Here is a 19510-nt window from a genome sequence, read left to right as displayed (position 1 = left end):
CTGTTGAGGGCAGCCCTCAGGCTATTTCTTCTTTTCCTTGTACGTTTGCATCGAGCCCCGCAGCCCAACTAGCTATTTACATTTTCAGACCTTGTTTAGAATTACTTTTGCTGCAGGGATTTAGAGACTTTCTCTGCAGTGACTGAACGTCCAGTAAGATCGGCATTTGGGGGATTGTTGAACTTTACTAGAGGCCAACACTGTTGTATAGAAATAGGATCTGAACCATGTATTTAATTAAAAATTTTCTAGTAGCCTCATTAAAAAGTTTTTTTTCAAGTGGACTAATTTTAATAATATATATTTATTTCACTCAGTATGTCCAAAATATTAACAGTTTAACATGTAATCAATATGAACAATTAATGAGATATTTTACCTTCTCTTTTTTGGTACTATGTCTTCACAAACTAGTGTGTATTTTATGCTTATAATGCAATTCATGTTGTACTAGCCACATTTCGAGTACCACTGGCCACAGATCTAGACCCAGGTGTGTCTCTTTTTTCCTCTTCATTCTCATCAGTTTGTGACCCTGAGCTTTGCCTGCCCTTTCTTGGGTTTTACTCTTTTCACCCCTGCTGCTTCCAACACAGCTTGTACTTAACTGTGGCTTATTCTTGGGCTCGCTATGAATTGTGGTCTAAACTATTTTCTCTTCTAAAACCAATTACTATTTGTCAGTAAAGGGCTGTTGTCCTGGTAGGAGGCCCTCAAGGAGACTGTTGTCTGAGAATTAGGCCTCTCTGGAGAATGTTGCCATTTCTCTTCTTTAAGTGAATCTGTTGAGATGAGTGTGGATTATTCCAGTTTGTATATCGAGAACAGTGGATTTTATTTTGAATTTTAGAAACGAGTGGGATCTGAGAGAGACAGAAAGAACGAGAATGAGTGTTGCGCTTAATATATTGAGAAGTAAAATACCTGTTACAGATGGTAGCTTTGTATTCACAAATGTTCTTTAAAAAATGGATTGAATTTTAGAAGACAAAATACCTCATTTGCTATGCTGCTAAGTTACTTCTATCTCTGCTAGATTAACTGCTTAAACATATTTGTGTGTGTGTGTGTAAAAACACACATGTGCATCTAATAAAAATGAGTAACTTTATTCAAATAATTTCTTTTCAACTTCTCATTGTGGAAGAATCTGGACAGTGAACAAATATCCCAGTGCAGTTATTTAAAATTATAAAATTTAAAAATACAACCTTTCAGTATGTTGATCTACATTGGTATACTTTATTTTTGCTAGAAACTGAGATGAAGATGCTCAAAATTTACCTGAAGAAGCCTATTAATATCAGAAACAAAGAAGTGATGAAAATAGAAATTCATTTTGAATTGCAATTCAACATAGCACAAGCTTCCATTAAAGCTTTAGGAGATGACAAACAGGTGGCATGTTTAATTCTTCTTGATTATTTATCAGTAAATATGTTTTAGTATGTTTTCATGTCTCTTACATTTCCATGTTGGGGTTTTAAAAATTGAGATATAATTGACCTGAAACATATTAGTTGCAGGTGTAAATCGTAATGATTCCATTTTTGTATATATTGTGAAAAAATCGCCACAATGAGACTAGTTGACAACTATCACCATTGTTAGAAGTTTTTCTTTTGTGAACAAAAAAAATTTAGAGAATTTAGTCTCTCAGCAACTTTCAAATATGCAATATAGTATTAACTATAGTCACCATGTTGTACCTTACATCCCCATGACATATTCATTTTATAACATGAAGTTTGTACCTTTTGACCCCCTTCACCCATTTCACCTACTCTCAACCCCCTCCTCTGGAACCACCAATCTGCTCTCTGTATCTATGAGCTTGCTTTTGTTGTTGTTTTTAAGATTCCACATATAAGTGAGATCATACGGTATTTGTCTGTCTCTGTCTGACTTATTTCACTTTTCATAATGCCCCCAAGGTCCACCCATGTTGTTGGAAATGGCAGGATTTGCTTCTTTTTTTATGGCTGAATAATAGGCTGTTTTAAATATAGATAGATAGATACACACACATATATATGTGAATCCAGCTAGATGTTTGTCAATTTTGTTTATATTTTCAAAGAACCAGCTCTTAGTTTCATTGATCTTTTCTATTGTTTTTTTAGTGTCTTTTGTTTATTTCCGTTCTGTTCTTCATTTGCTTCCTTCTACTAACTTGGGGTTCATTTAGTTTTCTTTCTAGTTCCTTGAGGTATAAAGATATGTTATTTATTTGAGTTCTTTCTTTTCTTTATTATTATTATTGTTTTGGTCACTCTGCATAGTATGTGGGATCTTAGTTCCCCAACCAGGGATCAAACTCGTGCCCCCTGTATTGGAAGCACAGAGTCTTAACCACTGGACCACTAGGGAAGTCCTTCTTTTCTTTTCTGATGTGGGCATTTATCACTATGAACTTCCCTCTTAGAACTGCTTCTGCTGCACCTCATAAGTTTTGGTGTGTTGCATTTCCATTTTCATTGGCCAAAAGTTTTTTTTAATCTCTTTTTTGATTTCTTCATTGACCCATTGGTTTTTCAGAAGCGTGTTATTTAATCTCCATGTATTCATGAGTTTTCCAGTTTTCTTCTTGTAATTGATTTCTAGTTTCATACCACTGTAGTTGGTAAAGATGCTTGATATGATTTCAGTCTTCTTAAATTTATTAAGACTTGTTTCGTGACCTAATATATGATCTATCCTGGATTCCATATGTGCTTGAGAAGAATGTGTAATCTGTTGCTTTCGGGTAGAATGTTATGTATATGTCAAGTCCACTGGATCTAACGTGTCATTTAAGGCTGATGTTTCCATATTGATTTTCCATCTGAGTGATGTATCCATTGATGTAAGTGGGGTATTAAAGTCCCTTCCTATTATTGTATTGCTATCTATGTCTCTTTAGGTCTGTTAATAATAAATTTTTAAAAGGATTACTGCTTTTAAAAATCGTGTGATTTTTGGTTTTCATTTCAGGTGAGGCCTGACCAGACAAAAATCTCCTCAGACCTTTCTGGTGAGTTTGAGAAAGAAGACACTGAGATTCCTAGCAGCCACGAAAGAGAGACAGGTATATTGGGAAATAACAAAATTTCTTACCTGGATTCCATAGAGAAGCAATGATAAAATATTACTTGAAAGAGGTCACTGAAAACCTGTGGTCATATAGGAGTAATTAATGTGTTATTATACCTTTGGAGAAAGAAAAGTTGCTGATTAAACCTTGAACTATTTTCTCCGCCTGATACAGTTTGTCTTGGGGTCAATTGGAAATGACAAAAGAGAAATTATGATGGGGTGGCAGGAGGCAAGTGTGTAGGGCCCTGTCTACCCCTGAAGCTGGCCTTGCACAGGTTACATATCTCTTATGAGTTAGACCCAAAAGCAGTTTTCCAAGGTGCCCATAGCAGGTCCTAATTACCAGCTCTTACCAAAATACGGTGATGTACTTGCAGTATGAATCTCATAAAGAGCATTTGGAGGGTGTATGCAGCATTGTGCATGGTTATTGTTACCATTCTTTGTTGCTCTTTTCTTAATGTGTATAGACCAAGCAAAGGAATCTACCGAGCTGGCAGAGTTAACCAGTGCTGAAGATAACAATTGCCTAACAACTCTCCCCTTAAATAACCAGTCTGAGCCTACTGTGAGTACAGGGAACTGGGGACAAGATTCTGAGCTGTATCCACCAGGACGCTGGCAGGTGGAAGCTGACTCTCCTGCTTGTTGTCCATTTTCTCCTGGTCAACCATCTCTCTCTTTTTTTCACTATCCCCTCCTTTAAATTACTTTTGCCTGCCGTGTTTATTTTTTCTCGACTTTCACTCATCTTGGCTCTCCCGCGGAATGTGTCACTTGGCTGGCTTTGCCTCGTTCCCTCATTTGGGATCTGGAGACTGAGTTTGGGAAAAGCAGCCTAATGTTTGGAATCAGACCTGGTTTTCACTTACTGATTGTGGGAACTTGGGAAAATTACTTAACATCATTGAGCCTGAGGCTTCTCATCTGTAAAGCAAAGGTAATAGCTGGTTTACAGTGTGGCCGTCTTAGGATTAAAAGCATAAATACATAAAGCACCTAACACACTGCTTGGCATGTATTGGTGTTCAGTCCATTTTCCTATGTTTGATTACATGGACACATTATACAGAAATGTGATAGTGTTATGATTTTTTTTTAAAAACAAATACACCAAAGATTATTCCTCCAGATAGATTGTCTCTTCGGGAACTTGTACATATCTCGACAATTATGATGCTGTTGAAGACATTTGTAAGTCTTCCTTTGATGTTTCCCTTAGTAACTCTGAGACACTCTGTGATTGTCTTTGATGGTGGCGAATCTTCTGAGGGTAGATATTGATGTTGCTGGAACAACCAACAGTCATTTGGAGCTAAATCTAATGAACCAAGAGCCTGATCTCCTACTATTTAAATGCTTTTCTTTGGAATTGTAAAAAATTTCAAAGACAACATAGTTAAACTTAGGTATATATGTTTTTCCTGCAGCAAACAAATACAGCTGACAATTCACCTGAAAAATCGAAACTGGATGATACACAAAAAGGTCAGATTCTTTTTCTGTCATAAGACTTGAATGGTATATTTAAATGTTTACCTGAGATGCTTAATAATTTTTGTTTTTCATTTTCATGCTTGGAAGTTACTTCAAAACTTGAAAATTCTTTAGATTTACAAGCACCATCAGCAAAAATGCAGGTTCCTGAATTAAATGATACATCTAGGTACGTGATTTTCAAAACTCATAAGCCATGTAGATTACTGTTAATTACAATTCGACTGTCTAGGTTTTCCCCCTTTTTTGCATGTGGCTGTGCTCCACCCAAGGAGAGAGCATTGTGTGCAGTTTTCTGCAGAATGATTTGAGCAGGGCTGGAAAGTTCTCTTGACCTATGCGTCTCTACCATTATAGTCCCAGTGTTATCTTTGGTGATGTAGTTTTCTGTAGCAGAACACTGAATATCCCTCGCCAGAAAACGTGTATTTCTTGGCATTATTTTATTGCCACTTTCCATGTAGGCCTCTGAAGAATGGGTCATACCTGTGATTTTTTTTTTTTACAGCTTTATTGAGGTATAACTGAAATAAAATAAATTGTACGTATTTAAAGTGTACAATTGGATGTATACTTTGACATCAAATTTTTGACACAGTTTTTTTTTAACATCTTTATTGGAGTATAATTGCTTTACAATGGTGTGTAGGTTCTGCTTTATAACACAGTGAATCGGCTATACATACACATATATCCCCATATCCCCTCCCTCTTGCGTCTCCCTCCCACCCTCCCTATCCCACCCCTCTAGGTGGTCACAAAGCACCGAGCTGGTCTCTCTGTGCTGTGTGGCTGCTTCCCACTGGCTATCTATTTTACATTCTTAGAGGAAATGCTTTCAGTTTTTCACCACTGAGAACAATGTTGGCTGTGGGTTTTTCATATATGGCCTTTATTATCTTAAGGTAAGTTCCCACTATGCTTACTAAATGGGTGTTGGATTTTTGTCAAAAGCTTTTTCTGCATCTATTGAGGTGATCATATGGTTTCTCTCCTTCAATTTGTTAATATGGTGTATCACATTGATTGATTTGTGTATATTGGAGAGTCCTTGCATTCCTGGGATAAACCCCACTTGATCATGGTGTATGATCCTTTTAATGTGCTGTTGGATTCTGTTTACTAGTATTTTGTTGAAGATTTTTCCATCTATGACATACAGTTTTTGACATATGTCTACACCCAGGAACCATCACCACAATCAAGATAAGGACCGTATCCGTCATCTCCGAGAGTTTCTTCCTGCCCCTTTGAAACCCCTCCCTCCTGTCTTTCTGCATTCCCACCCCGACCCTTGGCAATCACTGGTCTGCTTTCTGTCACTATAGATGAGTTTGTAGTTTTAAAAATCTATTTAAATGGAACCAAACAATAAGTACTTTTTTTCTAGCTTCTTTCATTCAGTGTAATTATTTTGAGATTCATCATGTATCAACAGTTCATTCTTCTATATTATTGAGTAGTATGGAGAATAGTGGAGCCATTGTATGGATATACCACATTTTGTTTATCCATTCTCCTGCTGATGGACATTTGAGTTCCCAGGTTTTTGTTGTTACAAGTAAAGCCCTGAGGATTCATGTGTAAGTCTTTGTATGGAGATGTGTTTTCTTTTCTCTTGGGCAAATATATAGGAACGGGATAGCTGGATCATAATTGGTATTTGTTTAACTTTTTTAAAAAGTGCCAAAATGTTTTCCAAAGTCTTTGCAGGAATTTACCTTCCTACCAGCAGTCTTTGAGGGTTCTATTTGATTTATTTTTCTTTTTGGCTGTGCCATGCAGCATGTGGGATCTTAGTTCCCCAACGAGGGATCGAACCCACACCCCCCTGCCTTGGAAGTGCAGAGTCTTAACCACTGGACTGCAGCAAAGTCCCAATCTTTGAGGGTTCTAGTTGCTAGACATTTTTGTCAATAGGTTCAGTAATACAATTTCATTGATGGATGGACTGATGAATGAATGAACAGATCCAATACTGATGTGGGCTATTTCTTCATTCCTCTGCCAGAACCACACAATCCCCCAGAGGGTCCTCAGTGTGTTATAATTTCCTTTATTTACTTCATTAATTTTTATATGTTATTGTGGCTCCACCTCCCCAATACCATTCTTCTTCTGTGAGTTACTAGATATCTCTCCTATTGTTTTTCTGTGTCAGCCTATATTGGTTTTGGGCTTTAAGGGTTTACAATTTATATATGAACAGTGCTGTTTCTCCTTTTATGATGTTAGTTTAAAGCACTCTGTCATACTGTGAAATTTGTTCTTTCTTGACCTTAAAAAATGAGAGTTCTGGGGCTTCCCTGGTGGCGCAGTGGTTGAGGGTCTGCCTGCCGATGCGGGGGACGCGGGTTCGAGCCCTGGTCTGGGAGGATCCCACATGCTGCAGAGCGACTGGGCCCGTGAGCCACAACTACTGAGCCTGTGCTTCTGGAGCCTGTGTTCCGCAACAACAGAGGCTGCGATAGTGAGAGGCCCGCGTACCGCGATGTAGTTTTAAAAATCTATTTAAATGGAACCAAACAATAAGTACTTTTTTTCTAGCTTCTTTCATTCAGTGTAATTATTTTGAGATTCATCATGTATCAACAGTTCATTCTTCTATATTATTGAGTAGTATGGAGAATAGTGGAGCCATTGTATGGATATACCACATTTTGTTTATCCATTCTCCTGCTGATGGACATTTGAGTTCCCAGGTTTTTGTTGTTACAAGTAAAGCCCTGAGGATTCATGTGTAAGTCTTTGTATGGAGATGTGTTTTCTTTTCTCTTGGGCAAATATATAGGAACGGGATAGCTGGATCATAATTGGTATTTGTTTAACTTTTTTAAAAAGTGCCAAAATGTTTTCCAAAGTCTTTGCAGGAATTTACCTTCCTACCAGCAGTCTTTGAGGGTTCTATTTGATTTATTTTTCTTTTTGGCTGTGCCATGCAGCATGTGGGATCTTAGTTCCCCAACGAGGGATCGAACCCACACCCCCCTGCCTTGGAAGTGCAGAGTCTTAACCACTGGACTGCAGCAAAGTCCCAATCTTTGAGGGTTCTAGTTGCTAGACATTTTTGTCAATAGGTTCAGTAATACAATTTCATTGATGGATGGACTGATGAATGAATGAACAGATCCAATACTGATGTGGGCTATTTCTTCATTCCTCTGCCAGAACCACACAATCCCCCAGAGGGTCCTCAGTGTGTTATAATTTCCTTTATTTACTTCATTAATTTTTATATGTTATTGTGGCTCCACCTCCCCAATACCATTCTTCTTCTGTGAGTTACTAGATATCTCTCCTATTGTTTTTCTGTGTCAGCCTATATTGGTTTTGGGCTTTAAGGGTTTACAATTTATATATGAACAGTGCTGTTTCTCCTTTTATGATGTTAGTTTAAAGCACTCTGTCATACTGTGAAATTTGTTCTTTCTTGACCTTAAAAAATGAGAGTTCTGGGGCTTCCCTGGTGGCGCAGTGGTTGAGGGTCTGCCTGCCGATGCGGGGGACGCGGGTTCGAGCCCTGGTCTGGGAGGATCCCACATGCTGCAGAGCGACTGGGCCCGTGAGCCACAACTACTGAGCCTGTGCTTCTGGAGCCTGTGTTCCGCAACAACAGAGGCTGCGATAGTGAGAGGCCCGCGTACCGCGATGAAGAGTGGCCACTGCTTGCCGCAACTAGAGAAAGCCCTCGCACAGAAACAAAGACCCAACAGAGCCAGAAATAAATAAAAGCTGAGCTGATGTCCTTCTAAAAAAAAAAAAAAAGGAGAATTCTAAGCCAGGAATAGAGCCTACATTTCTGTCAGGCCATGAGCCAGGAAAGAAAAAGTAGTGTTTTTATACCATCGCTATAGCTAGCCATTCGTTGTTCAAGGATCTCTTTCAACTAGAAGAGGGTAGAAACCTGCCCTACCGCTACACTTCCTTCCCATCACACTTTCTTGTCCAGGCTTTTTTTTTTTTTTTTTTTGTTGCAGTACGCAGGCCTCTCGCTGTTGTGGCCTCTCCCGTTGCAGAGCACAGGCTGCGGACACACAGGCTCAGCGGCCGTGGCTCACGGGCCCAGCCGCTCCACGGCATGTGGGATCCTCCCAGACCGGGGCACAAACCCGTGTCCCCTGCATCGGCAGGCGGACTCTCAACCACTGCGCCACCAGGGAAGCCCCAGTGTCTCATTCTTTAAGATCCTTGGAGCAATCCAGGTTTCTTCCGACTTCACCTCTTCCTCTCACATCTGCCTCAGAAGGAGTGGGGCGCTGGCAGGGGCTTCCCGCATGGTTTGGAAGTGTGCTGCTGTAAGGCAACCCTGCCGGGGCTGTGCCTTCCCAGTAACCTGCTGCCACTCTCTGTGCCTGTCTGATCCTCTGTTCTGCAGTGAGAGAATTCTTCAGCCCCACTTGAATCTGAGAATCCTTTTTCTCATTCTGAGAGGCATGGAACATTGTTGTTCTTGCTCCTAGAGGTCCAGATTCGGCTTTGGGGAAGGGGCTGCATGCTTGGTCCTACGGAATATTTCCACATAGAGCAGAAGGGTAGGTCTTGGACTTATGGAGGGTACATAATTCCCCTAGAGCATCTAACAGTAACACCACAGACTCTGAGTTAAAGATTCCTGACTGGAGTAATCTGTTCATCTCCGGGTCTCAGTTTTTTTGTTCTGCAAATGAGTACTTCCATTAAAAGGGACGTTCAGGTGCCAGTATTGCAAAGAAATCTTGGGTACTGCTCAGAGCTTTTTAGCTCTTTCATGTTGGAATAAAACAGCACCTGTAGCTGCTTATAAATTCAGACTGAAACCGCAGAACGCATTTCGGGACTCAGTAGAGCATAGGTTCTTCTGTCTCAGCACAGAAAGAATTCAGCAAGAGGCAGAGTGACAGGTAAAGAAAGAGTTTATTAGTATAGGAGGCTTGTGAGGGGTACAAGAGGTGCGAGAGGGCTCTGCCCCTAGCACTTAATGGGTTACATTTTTATAAACAAAGGAAAAGTGGGGAGGGGGGAGAAATCCACTTTCTTCCTCATTCTTGAGTAGACATCAAGCTTCCCTCATCACCTCCTCCTCCATGTCTGACAGGGGAGTTTTCTTGTCCCTAGTGGTCAAACCAGGAAGGTCATGGCGCTATTCAAATCGGCAGAAGGATGATAATGTATGCTGAAATATGGTAAGTCATCTCAGGTTTCAGTGTAATGAGGGTCTTCTACTTTGGAATGTCACCTTTCCCTTATATTTTTGTTTTCAGCCTGAGCAGAGGAGCATGTCCTAGGGATCATTAACTTACCTCAACCAGCAGGATGCAGACATCATTGACTTGATGTATATTTTTGTTGTTAGTTTCGTTGTTAAGCAAGCCTGCTTTGTTTCATGATTTTCCGATTGCTTTCTTGAGTGATCATTAACTTACAATGGTCTCCTAAAGCTCCCTGAAGTTCCCTATCTATAATCCCTTAGTGGGATTTTTAACTAGCTATTTCATTTTCCTACTGTATCCCTATCAAGACTGTACACACACAAACTAACAGTGTAAGACTAACTTTTTTTAATAGGCATTTTATTTTATTTTTTTACATCTTTATTGGAGTATAATTGCTTTACAATGGTGTGTTAGTTTCTGCTTTATAACAAAGTGAATCAGTTATACATATGTTCCCATATCTCTTCCCTCTTGCGTCTCCCTCCCTCCCACCCTCCCTATCCCACCCCTCCAGGTGGTCACAAAGCACTGAGCTGATCTCCCTGAGCTATGCGGCTGCTTCCCACTAGCTGTCTACCTTACGTTTGGTAGTGTATATATGTCCATGCCTCTCTCTCGCTTTGTCACAGCTCACCCTTCCCCCTCCCCGTATCCTCAAGTCCATTCTCTAGTAGGTCTGTGTCTTTATTCCTGTCTTACCCCAAGGTTCTTCATGACATTTTTTCCCTTAAATTCCATATATACGTGTTAGCATAACTTTTTAAAAATTGTGATAAAATAGGCATAATGTAAAATTTACCATCTTAACCGTTTTCAACCATACCGTTCAGTGGCATTAAGTACCTTCACGTTGTTGTACAGCCATCACCACCAGCCGTCTCCTGAGCTTTTTCATCTTCATCTTTCTGAAACTTGGTCCCCATTAAACAACTCCCCTTTAACAAAACCGAAGGATATAAGATTAACGTAAAAAAATCAAGTTTCTTTCTATATGGTAGCAAATAGAAAGACTTGTCTTTTGGTTTTATGATAATAGCAAACTGTATTTGATAAGGGGTAAATATCTGAAGTGTAATATTTAAGAAACTCCTACAATTCAGTAGCAAAAAAACCCCAAAAAACACCTGATTAAAAAAAAATGAGGAAAGGACTTGAATAGACATTTCTCCAAAGAAGATATACAAATGGCCAATAAGTATATGAAAAGATGCTCAACATCACTAATCATCAAGAAAAGCTTGCCTTTTTGGCACCCAGCTGATTCTAAGGCAGAGCCAGGCGGGAAACACTGCTCTGTAGCATTGTCACACTCACTGCTTACTTGCTGATGTTACCCTGCCAGCCTCTTCTTTGGATGCCTGACAGAGAAGGGCTCAATAAAGTTTTGTTCTGTGTTAAATAGCCAGTTGTTGGCAGGCAGAAGATGTATGGAAATGGATTGCAAGGTAGAAAGTTTGTCTCAGAATGGAGTACTTCCCATGAGTTGGGCTCACAATCAAAGGACGTGTAAAGGGAAAGAAAAAGTGCTGTGAAGTTGGGAAAGGAGAAGATGTTGGTGAAACAGTACCATTAATTCAATGTATTTTGCTTTTAGGGAAGATTCTGCCTTTAAGGGTGACAGAAAGCAAGAAACAAGGATGTCGGTAATGGAATCACTTTCATTGTTTTGGGGCAGTCCTTCCCATGTTTTAGTTATTTGCATACCATCTTCAAACTTTACCATTACTCTGCTCTTTGTTTCTCAGTTAAATTTATCTTAAGCTTGTTTTATTTATTTATTTTTCTTTCCTCACTTCTATTTTTATTTTTTAATAGATCTTTATTTCCCAAAAAAAAAAAAAAAAAAAAGTAAGTTTGGTGTGTGTTTTCTTTCCAGTCACTTTTCAAATAAATTATCAGGTATTAAATTTTAAATACGTGATGGGAGCAGCGGGTGCCAAAGAGATGCGATCATGTGGTCCTCCTTCCCTGATAGACGGGAAAGGGAAAACGTACACATGTAAAACGGTGCCAAAGAGATGCGATCGTGTGGTCCTCCTTCCCTGATAGACGGGAAAGGGAAAACGTACATATGTAAAACGGCATGAAAGAATATGGAATTGACCAATAATTGTTAAATTTGAGCCGTGGATAAATGGAGTAAGGAGTTCAGATAACAGGAATCTGACGTAAGCTGAAACTATCAGGAAAAGCTTCAAGGAAGAGCTGGGTGGGACCTCAGCTAATCTTTGGGAGAAGAATAGGATTTGAAGAGGTGTGGAGAAGGGGAAGCATTCTGATTAGGTAAAACTAGAAAGACGTGAGAACAGCATTCAGAACAGGATCTGGAGCAGAGAATTCATGCTGGGTAGTGAGGAACAAAGGTGAGTAATTAGATCATAAGAGCTAGACATTTCAGCAAGCTGTGGGAAGTGGGAATTGCTTCTAGTGTGTATTGGGGTATTTCTTATAAGCAAACTTACCCACTGTACTCTTATTCCCTTCCATTCTAGGCTTGCCACTTTTCCCCCTCAGTAGTGGCAGTGACCTTGAGAAAGATGAAGTAAGTAAATTTTGTCTGGGCTGCCGTGTGCCCTCATGGTGTAAGCTTGAAACAAGCTGATCTCTTTCAACCACCTTTATTTCTCAAAAAACTCCTTTCTGAAATATGAGAAGAATAAACCAGTGGTTTACTAGTGTGTGAACCACTTTCAATAGAAACTTCAAGGACTTCTAAACATTTTATATGAATCTTGGGTAAAAATTTAGGATCTTTTTTCATCGGTTGCAAATTTGTTGCAAGATGTTTATTATGAACTAAGCTTGAAATCTGGGCTCTTCTGATTTCCTGCAAATGTATGCTTTTTTGAATTTATATTTTAAAATCAACTTCTTGGTTTAATTCTTCCGTTAGTTCTCAGTTTGTTGACATGTTACTCCCAAAGATTTTAATGATTTAAACATTTAAGTCTTTATTTTGCAAGCGGTTGACATGCCTTCAGCCGTTTCAAATATTGAATAAGCCCTGAAAGTTTCTTAATTCCTCTCAGTTGTCCTTGTTTTATATCAAAGTAGTTAAGAACATGGACACGAGTGTCCTCCGGGCCAATTCAGAGCTTAATTCATCATGCTTTTAGCTGACTTACTCTCTAAGCAGTTGAATTCCCTCTCTAAGCAGTTGGCTTTTGTTCTTTGTCAAATGAAATTAGATAGATAGTATATATAGTATAGTGTGTGTATATATATACTGTATATATGATATTTTATATAAAATATGTAACATATAATCATGTATATATGATATATATTATATATAATTGTGCATATACTTTATATGTACAAACTACATATACTTATATTTAAAATACATATATGTACATATTACACACACATAATACATATCTAATATATGTACACACATATAATACATATATGTACATATACTTTATATACGTGTATCACACACACACACACTGCAGGATATAGCGCGAAGTCTTTAAGAGTTTTCGAAGGGCAGCTGCTGGGATTCTCAGGGCGTGAGCAGCGCTCTGCTTGCCTGTACAGAAATAGAATGTTGTTAGTACCCTAATAGTAGCTCGTCATCTGCCCTCCCTGCCCGATCTGCCTTCTGCCATCAGCCTGGGGGCGCGGGGTGCTACCTTCTGTGAGGCTAAGGGACACTCATGTTCTGAGGTGACCAAGAGAGTTTACAGCTCAAACCTGTGAGCCAGAGCAACTACCTAAATATTTGTTGAATAGTTCAACCTGAGACAAGGAGTTATCAGTTAGAAATAGGCCAAAAGAACAGTTTTTAGCAATATACAGCTTTTTAGAAAAATAGGTACCAAAGAAGAAACAGGAAAGCTTTGAGAATCCATAAATTTAAGGTGTGCAACTGACAAGAAGTCTGTGCTGATTTTCAGTGAGGGCATTGCTGACTTTATACAGACATTGGTATCTAGAACTCACTTCTCTGTGCTGGAGTTTAAGAGAATAACTTAGAAGCAGGGCTTGGCAAATGTTTTCTGTGAAGGGCCAGATACTAAATATTTCAGTCTTTTCGGGCATATGGTTTCTGTGGCAGCCATTCAACTCTGCCATTGCAGCGTGAAGGCGGCCATAGACGATACTCAGATGAGTGGATGTGTTGTGTTCCAGTAAAACTTATATTTACAAGAACTTTCTTTGCAGTGAGCTGTAGTTTGCTGACTCCTGAATTAGAGCAGTGGTTCTCAGACTTTAGTGTTCAGAATGACCAGGAAGGCTTGCGGAAATGTAGATTGCTGGGTCCTGTCCCCAGAGTTTTTGATTGAGTACATTGTCACTGGGGCTTGAGAATTTGCTCTTCTGTCAAGCTCTCAGGTGTTGCCGAGCCTGTGGTTTGGGGGCACACTTTGAGAACTTTGACTTCGAGTCATCAGTTGATACCTGACCTAACGTGCTTCCAACCCTGCGATCTTATGGTCTTACTGGTTTTTTCAAATGGAGCATATCCAATACTTAATCATTTAAAAAGGATGTTGGAAGTGTCTTGGAATGTTTTGATAACATTCACAACCACTCAAAACAAGTTAACACTTTATAAAAAATACTATATTTCAGGTTAAAATTCTAACACCATTACGGAAAGATACCTCCAGGCAAAATAATGTCACACCTCCAAAAGTTTCTGGAACGAAATTTCAGAGTAGTTCTGCCTTTTTAACTCCTGAAGATTCTGCCCAGAAGATAGGTATGTGATTTTCTGTCAATCTACGTAGAAAAAATCATGTTTTGGGAAAGGTAGTTTGAAAAAGAAAAATGTATTTCTTTTAATATCTGTTGAAGGAAGTGTGAAAGTATGATTGATCTTCTCTTTTATGCCCTCATTAACAAAAGACAGAGGACGTTGTTTTAATTCTGTTTTAACATTTGAGATCAGCTTGTGCATAAGAATTGCTGGTATTCTTCCACTTTAAAAATAACAAGAAGCTCAAATGATGATTTATTGCAGGGGTTGGTAAACTTTTTCTGTAGAGGACCAGAGTAATTGCTTTTTGGCCCCTAGAGTTTCTGTTGCATCTATTCAGCTCTGCATTTGTAGCTCCAAATGAGCCACAGACAAGATGTAAACCAATGGGCATGGCTGTGTTTCCATAAAACTTTATTTATAAAACCAGGTGGCAGACTGGATTTGGCCTGAGGGGCCAGAGTGTGCCAACCCTTGACCTGTAAGGTTTATCTCAGCCCCCACTGTATTTTATGAAAACAACTCACATCTTTTTTAAGTTGGTAAGAGTAGGGATTTTGTTTTCTTCACCTCTATCATTTTAGAGCATCGCACGTTGGCAGGCACATGGTGGCATTAGCAAGCACGTGACTGCCAGCCTCTTAATTTGGCTGCCACTGGAAGAAAAGAAGTGGGGAAAGGAAAATAGGAGAGAGGGAAATATAGCAGGAGAGAGGGAAATATAACATGAGAGGAAGAGAAGTAAGGGAGTGCATCTGAGAGAGGAAAGAGAAGGACCACGTTGAGATGGTAGAATCCTTGCTGTGTGTTTGGGGCCAGATGGGCGGCTACTAAAGGTGCTGACCTAGTAGGTAACTGGCTATTCATTTTATCTACAGACCTGTAACCCCTAATACCCATGCATGCCCTGCAAGATACAAAGTGGTTTTTGCTTTGGGTTTGTTTGTTTGTTTTTTTTTTTAGAACTGTGTCCTTTTGCAGGAGGTAGGGCAGTGGATGTTGAAATTTAATTTATAGACTGAGAGTGAAATGTTATTGCCTCTCAGTGTGTTTATTCCCTTAAAACTATTCATTCTCTCTAATACTCAGAACTTCCAAGTCCCCCCTCACCGAGCGATCTCTCTTCCTCGGAGCACTCAGATATTGAAGAAAATGTGTCTGAGGTACTGTACTATTTCATTGTTGGTTATTCATCGGGTTTTCCAGAATTACTATTACATTTGCTTAATGTACTAGCTTATTCCTTCTTAAGGGATAATGTAGCACCATGTATTTCTTATTTCGACATGTATTTGTGGCCTTTTTTTTTTTTTAAGACTGTGACCCAAGAGTCATTGGTGAAAAGTACTGGCTTCAAACATAAACTGCAAAATTTGGAAGACAGAGGTGAGAGAATTCTAAACTTCTTTCTGCAGAATAAAGCAAAATTAATCTGATTTTGGCAGACTGGGCTGTTATTCACATTGAGGCAGATACAATCACTATACAGCGTGACAGTTGCCAGGCCTTGGAGAGGGCAGTGCCATCTGCTTACCAGCTCCAAATGTGCCTGAAGGTCAGGGGGAGGAGCAGAGGTTTTCACTCAGGAACAAGAACGTCTGTGTCAAGAAGCATATAGCCTGGGACACAAGTCCCATCAACCGGCATGCCTCCTCTCCCACCCCACAGAAGGCAGTCCCCTACTATTATAGTGTTGTCGCTTTCTCCCTTTAGATCTGTTAGCGTTTGCTTAAAACGTTTAGGTGCTGTGACATTGGGTGCATATATTTACAGTTGTTACGTTCTCTTGATGGAGTGACCCCTTTATCGTTATGTAATGAACTTCTTTGTCTCTTGTTAAATTTTTTGACTTTAAAGTCTGTTTTGACTGATATAAGCATAGCTATTCCTGCTTTCTTTTGATTTCCACTTGCATGGAATCTCTTTTTCCATTCTTTCACTCTGAGCCTGTGTGCGTCCTTAAAGCTGAGTTGAGTCTCCAGTAGGCAGCATATAGTTGGGTCATATTTTATCCATTCTGTGCCATTTGATTGGAGAATTTAATCCATTTACATTTCTTTTCTTTTTTTTAAATGAATTTTTATTGGAGTATGGTTGCTTTATAATGTTGTGTTAGCTTCCACTCTCCATTTACATTTAAAGTAATCATTGATTTGTAAGGACTTACTAATGCCTTTGTATTAATTGTTTTCTGGCTGTTTTGTTGTTTCTTTTAATTTCTTCCTCTCGCTGTTTTCTTTTGTGGTTGATGGTTTTCTATAGTGGTATGCCTTGATTCCCTTTTCTTTATTTTTTATGTATCTACTATAGATTTCTGCTTTGTGGTTACCATGAGGCTTACATAAAACATTTTTGAGATATAGTTTAAGCTGATAACTTCTATTGCATACAAAACTCTACCGTTTTTCTCTCCCCACCCACATTTTATGTTTTAGATGTTATAATTTATCTCTTTTTATATTGTATATCTATTAGAAATTATAGCTATAATTATTTTAAATATTTTCACCCTTTGACCTTTATTCTAGAGTTCATTAACACACCACTGTATTACAATATTACAGTATTCCAAATTTGAATATATACTTTACCAGTGTGTTTTATATTTTTTAATATATTTTCATGTTCCTAATTAGCGTTTTTTCATTTCTTTTGATAAACTGCTTTCCACACTATTTGTAAGGCAGATCTAGTGGTGATGAATCCCTAAGCTTTTATTTTTCTGGGAAAGTTTTAATCTTTTCTTCATTTATGAAGGACAACTTTTCTAGGTAAAGTATTGTTGGTTGGCAGTTTTTTCTTTCAGCACTTTACATGTATACGTCATCCCACTCTTTTTTGGCCTGTAAGGTTTCTGCAGAGAAATCTGCTAATAGCGTTATGGGTGTCCCCTTGTATGTGAGAAATTTTTTTTCTTTTGCTCCTTTTAAAATTCTCTCTGTGTGTTTGATTTTACACAGTTTCGTTATAATGTGTCTTGCAAAAGATCTTTGTGGGTGAATCTTTTGGGGGTTTGAGAGCTTCATGAACTTGGATGTCCAAATTTCTCCCCAGATTTTGGAAGTTTTCAGCCATTATTATTTTTAAAATTAATTAATTTTTGGCTGCGATGGGTCTTCATTGCTGTGCATGGGCTTTCTCTAGCTCCAGCGAGCGGGGGCTACTCTTCGTTGCCGTGCGCAGGCTTCTCATTGCGGTGGCTTCTCTTGTTGCGGAGCACGGGCTCTAGGCACAAGGGCTCAGTAGCTGTGGCTCACGGGCTCTAGAGCGCAGGCTCGGTAGTTGTGGCGCATGGGCTTAGTTGTGCTGCGGCATGTGGGATCTTCCCGGACCAGGGCTCGAACCCGTGTCCCCCTGCATTGGCAGGCGGTTTCTTAACCACTGCATCATGAGGGAAGTCCCTATTATTTTTTAAAAAATTTTTTTATTTTATATCGGGGTATAGCCGATTAACAGTGTTGTGATAATTTCAGGTGCAGAGCAAAGCAACTCAGCCATACGTATACATGCATCCATTCTCCCCCATCGGCCGTTATTTTTTAAAATAGATTTCTGCCCCCTTTCCCTCTTTTATCCTTCTGGGACTCCAATAACGTGTAGATTGTTTCCTTTTTTTAAAATTGGGATATCATTGACATGTAGCATATTAATTTCAGGTAGCATATTAATTTCAGGTGTATAACAATGATTTGATATTTGTACATATTGTAAAATGATTACAACAGTAAGTCGAGTTAACATCTATCCCCACAGGTAGTTACATTTTTTTTTTCTTGAGATGATAGCTTTTAAGGTCTACTCTCTCAGAAACTTTCAAATACACAATAAAGTATTAACTACAGTCGCTATCCTGTCTGTACATTACAGCCCTAGGACTTATTTTGTAATTGGAAGTTTGTACCTTTTCACCCCCTTCATCCATTTGCACCCCTTCACCCACCTCTGGCAACCACCAATCTGTTCTCTGTACCTATGAGTTTGGTTTTGTTTTTTGTTTTCCTTTTCGATTCCACATGTAAGTGAGGTCATACAGTATTTGTCTTTCTGTCTGACGTGTTTCACTTAGCATTTTGCCCTCAAGGTCCATCCGTGTTGACACAAATGGCAAGATTTTTTTCTTTTTTATGACTGAATAATATCCTGTTGTAGATATATACCACATTTTCTTTATTCATCCATCATTGGACACACATTGCTTCCATGTCTTGGCTACTATAAATAATACTGCAGTGAACATGGTGAGTACATATATATTTTCAAGTTAGTGTTTTCATTTTCTTCTGTTAAATACAAAGAAGTGGAATTGCTAGATTATATGGTAGTTTCATTTTAAATTTTTGGAAGAACCTCCATACTGTTTTCCATAGTAGCTGCACCAATTTACATTCCAACTAACAGTGCACAAGGGTTCTCTTTTCTCCACATTTTCATCAACACGTGTTATCTCTTGTCTTTTTGATAATAGGAATTCTAATAGGTGTGAGTTTATCTCATTGTGGTTTTGGTTTGCTCCAATCATCGGTGCACCTGTTGGCTGTCTGTATATCTTTGGAAAAATGTCTATTCGGATTCTCTGCTCTCATTTCAATCGATTATTTGGGTTTTTGGCTATCGAGTTATATGAGTTCTTTATATATTTTGGATATTAACCCCTTGTCAGATGTATGATTTGAAAATATTTTCTTCCCTTTTATAGTTTGATTTTTCATTTTGTTGATGGTTTTCTTTTCTATACAGAAGCTTTTTAGTTTGATGTAGTCCCATTTGTTAATTTTCGTTCTTGTTGCCTTTGCTTTTGGTGTCAGATCCAAAAAATGATCATCAAGATGGATGTCAAGGAGCTTACAGCCTGTATTTTCTTCTAGGAATTTTATGATTTCAAGTCTTACATATAAGTCTTTTTTTTTTTTAATGAATTAATTTATGGCTGTGTTGGGTCTTTGTTTCTGTGAGAGGGCTTTCTCTAGTTGTGGCAAGCAGGGGCCACTCTTCATCGTGGTGCGCGGGCCTCTCACTATCGCGGCCTCTGTTGTTGCGG

General features: G+C 38.9%; 1 protein-coding gene and 1 long non-coding RNA gene across 2 annotated transcripts in view; both read left to right on the top strand.

The window, feature by feature from the left end:
• The window catches only part of SYCP2L (synaptonemal complex protein 2 like), a 55770-nt gene extending 44246 nt beyond the window's left edge, over positions 1 to 11524 (top strand). Inside the window, exons 16-21 of the mRNA XM_024747562.1 lie at positions 1256 to 1398; positions 2974 to 3067; positions 3546 to 3643; positions 4506 to 4563; positions 4660 to 4741; positions 11359 to 11524. Of these exons, the coding sequence (XP_024603330.1) occupies positions 1256 to 1398; positions 2974 to 3067; positions 3546 to 3643; positions 4506 to 4563; positions 4660 to 4741; positions 11359 to 11524 (641 nt within the window). The remainder of the gene's footprint in view (positions 1 to 1255; positions 1399 to 2973; positions 3068 to 3545; positions 3644 to 4505; positions 4564 to 4659; positions 4742 to 11358) is intronic.
• Positions 11525 to 12178: 654 nt separating this feature from the next.
• Positions 12179 to 15947, top strand: LOC112401356 (uncharacterized). Its single transcript, XR_003003570.1, has 4 exons — positions 12179 to 12306; positions 14346 to 14475; positions 15562 to 15635; positions 15789 to 15947. It is a non-coding gene; the product is annotated as an uncharacterized LOC112401356 (long non-coding RNA).
• Positions 15948 to 19510: the final 3563 nt, after the last annotated feature.

This window comes from Neophocaena asiaeorientalis, unplaced genomic scaffold (genome assembly GCF_003031525.2).
Source record: "Neophocaena asiaeorientalis asiaeorientalis breed wild unplaced genomic scaffold, Neophocaena_asiaeorientalis_V1.1 scaffold960, whole genome shotgun sequence".
NCBI classification, from domain to species: domain Eukaryota; kingdom Metazoa; phylum Chordata; class Mammalia; order Artiodactyla; family Phocoenidae; genus Neophocaena; species Neophocaena asiaeorientalis.
The sequence above is the reverse complement of the archived record's forward strand: the minus strand, read 5'-3'. Positions and strand labels throughout refer to the sequence as shown.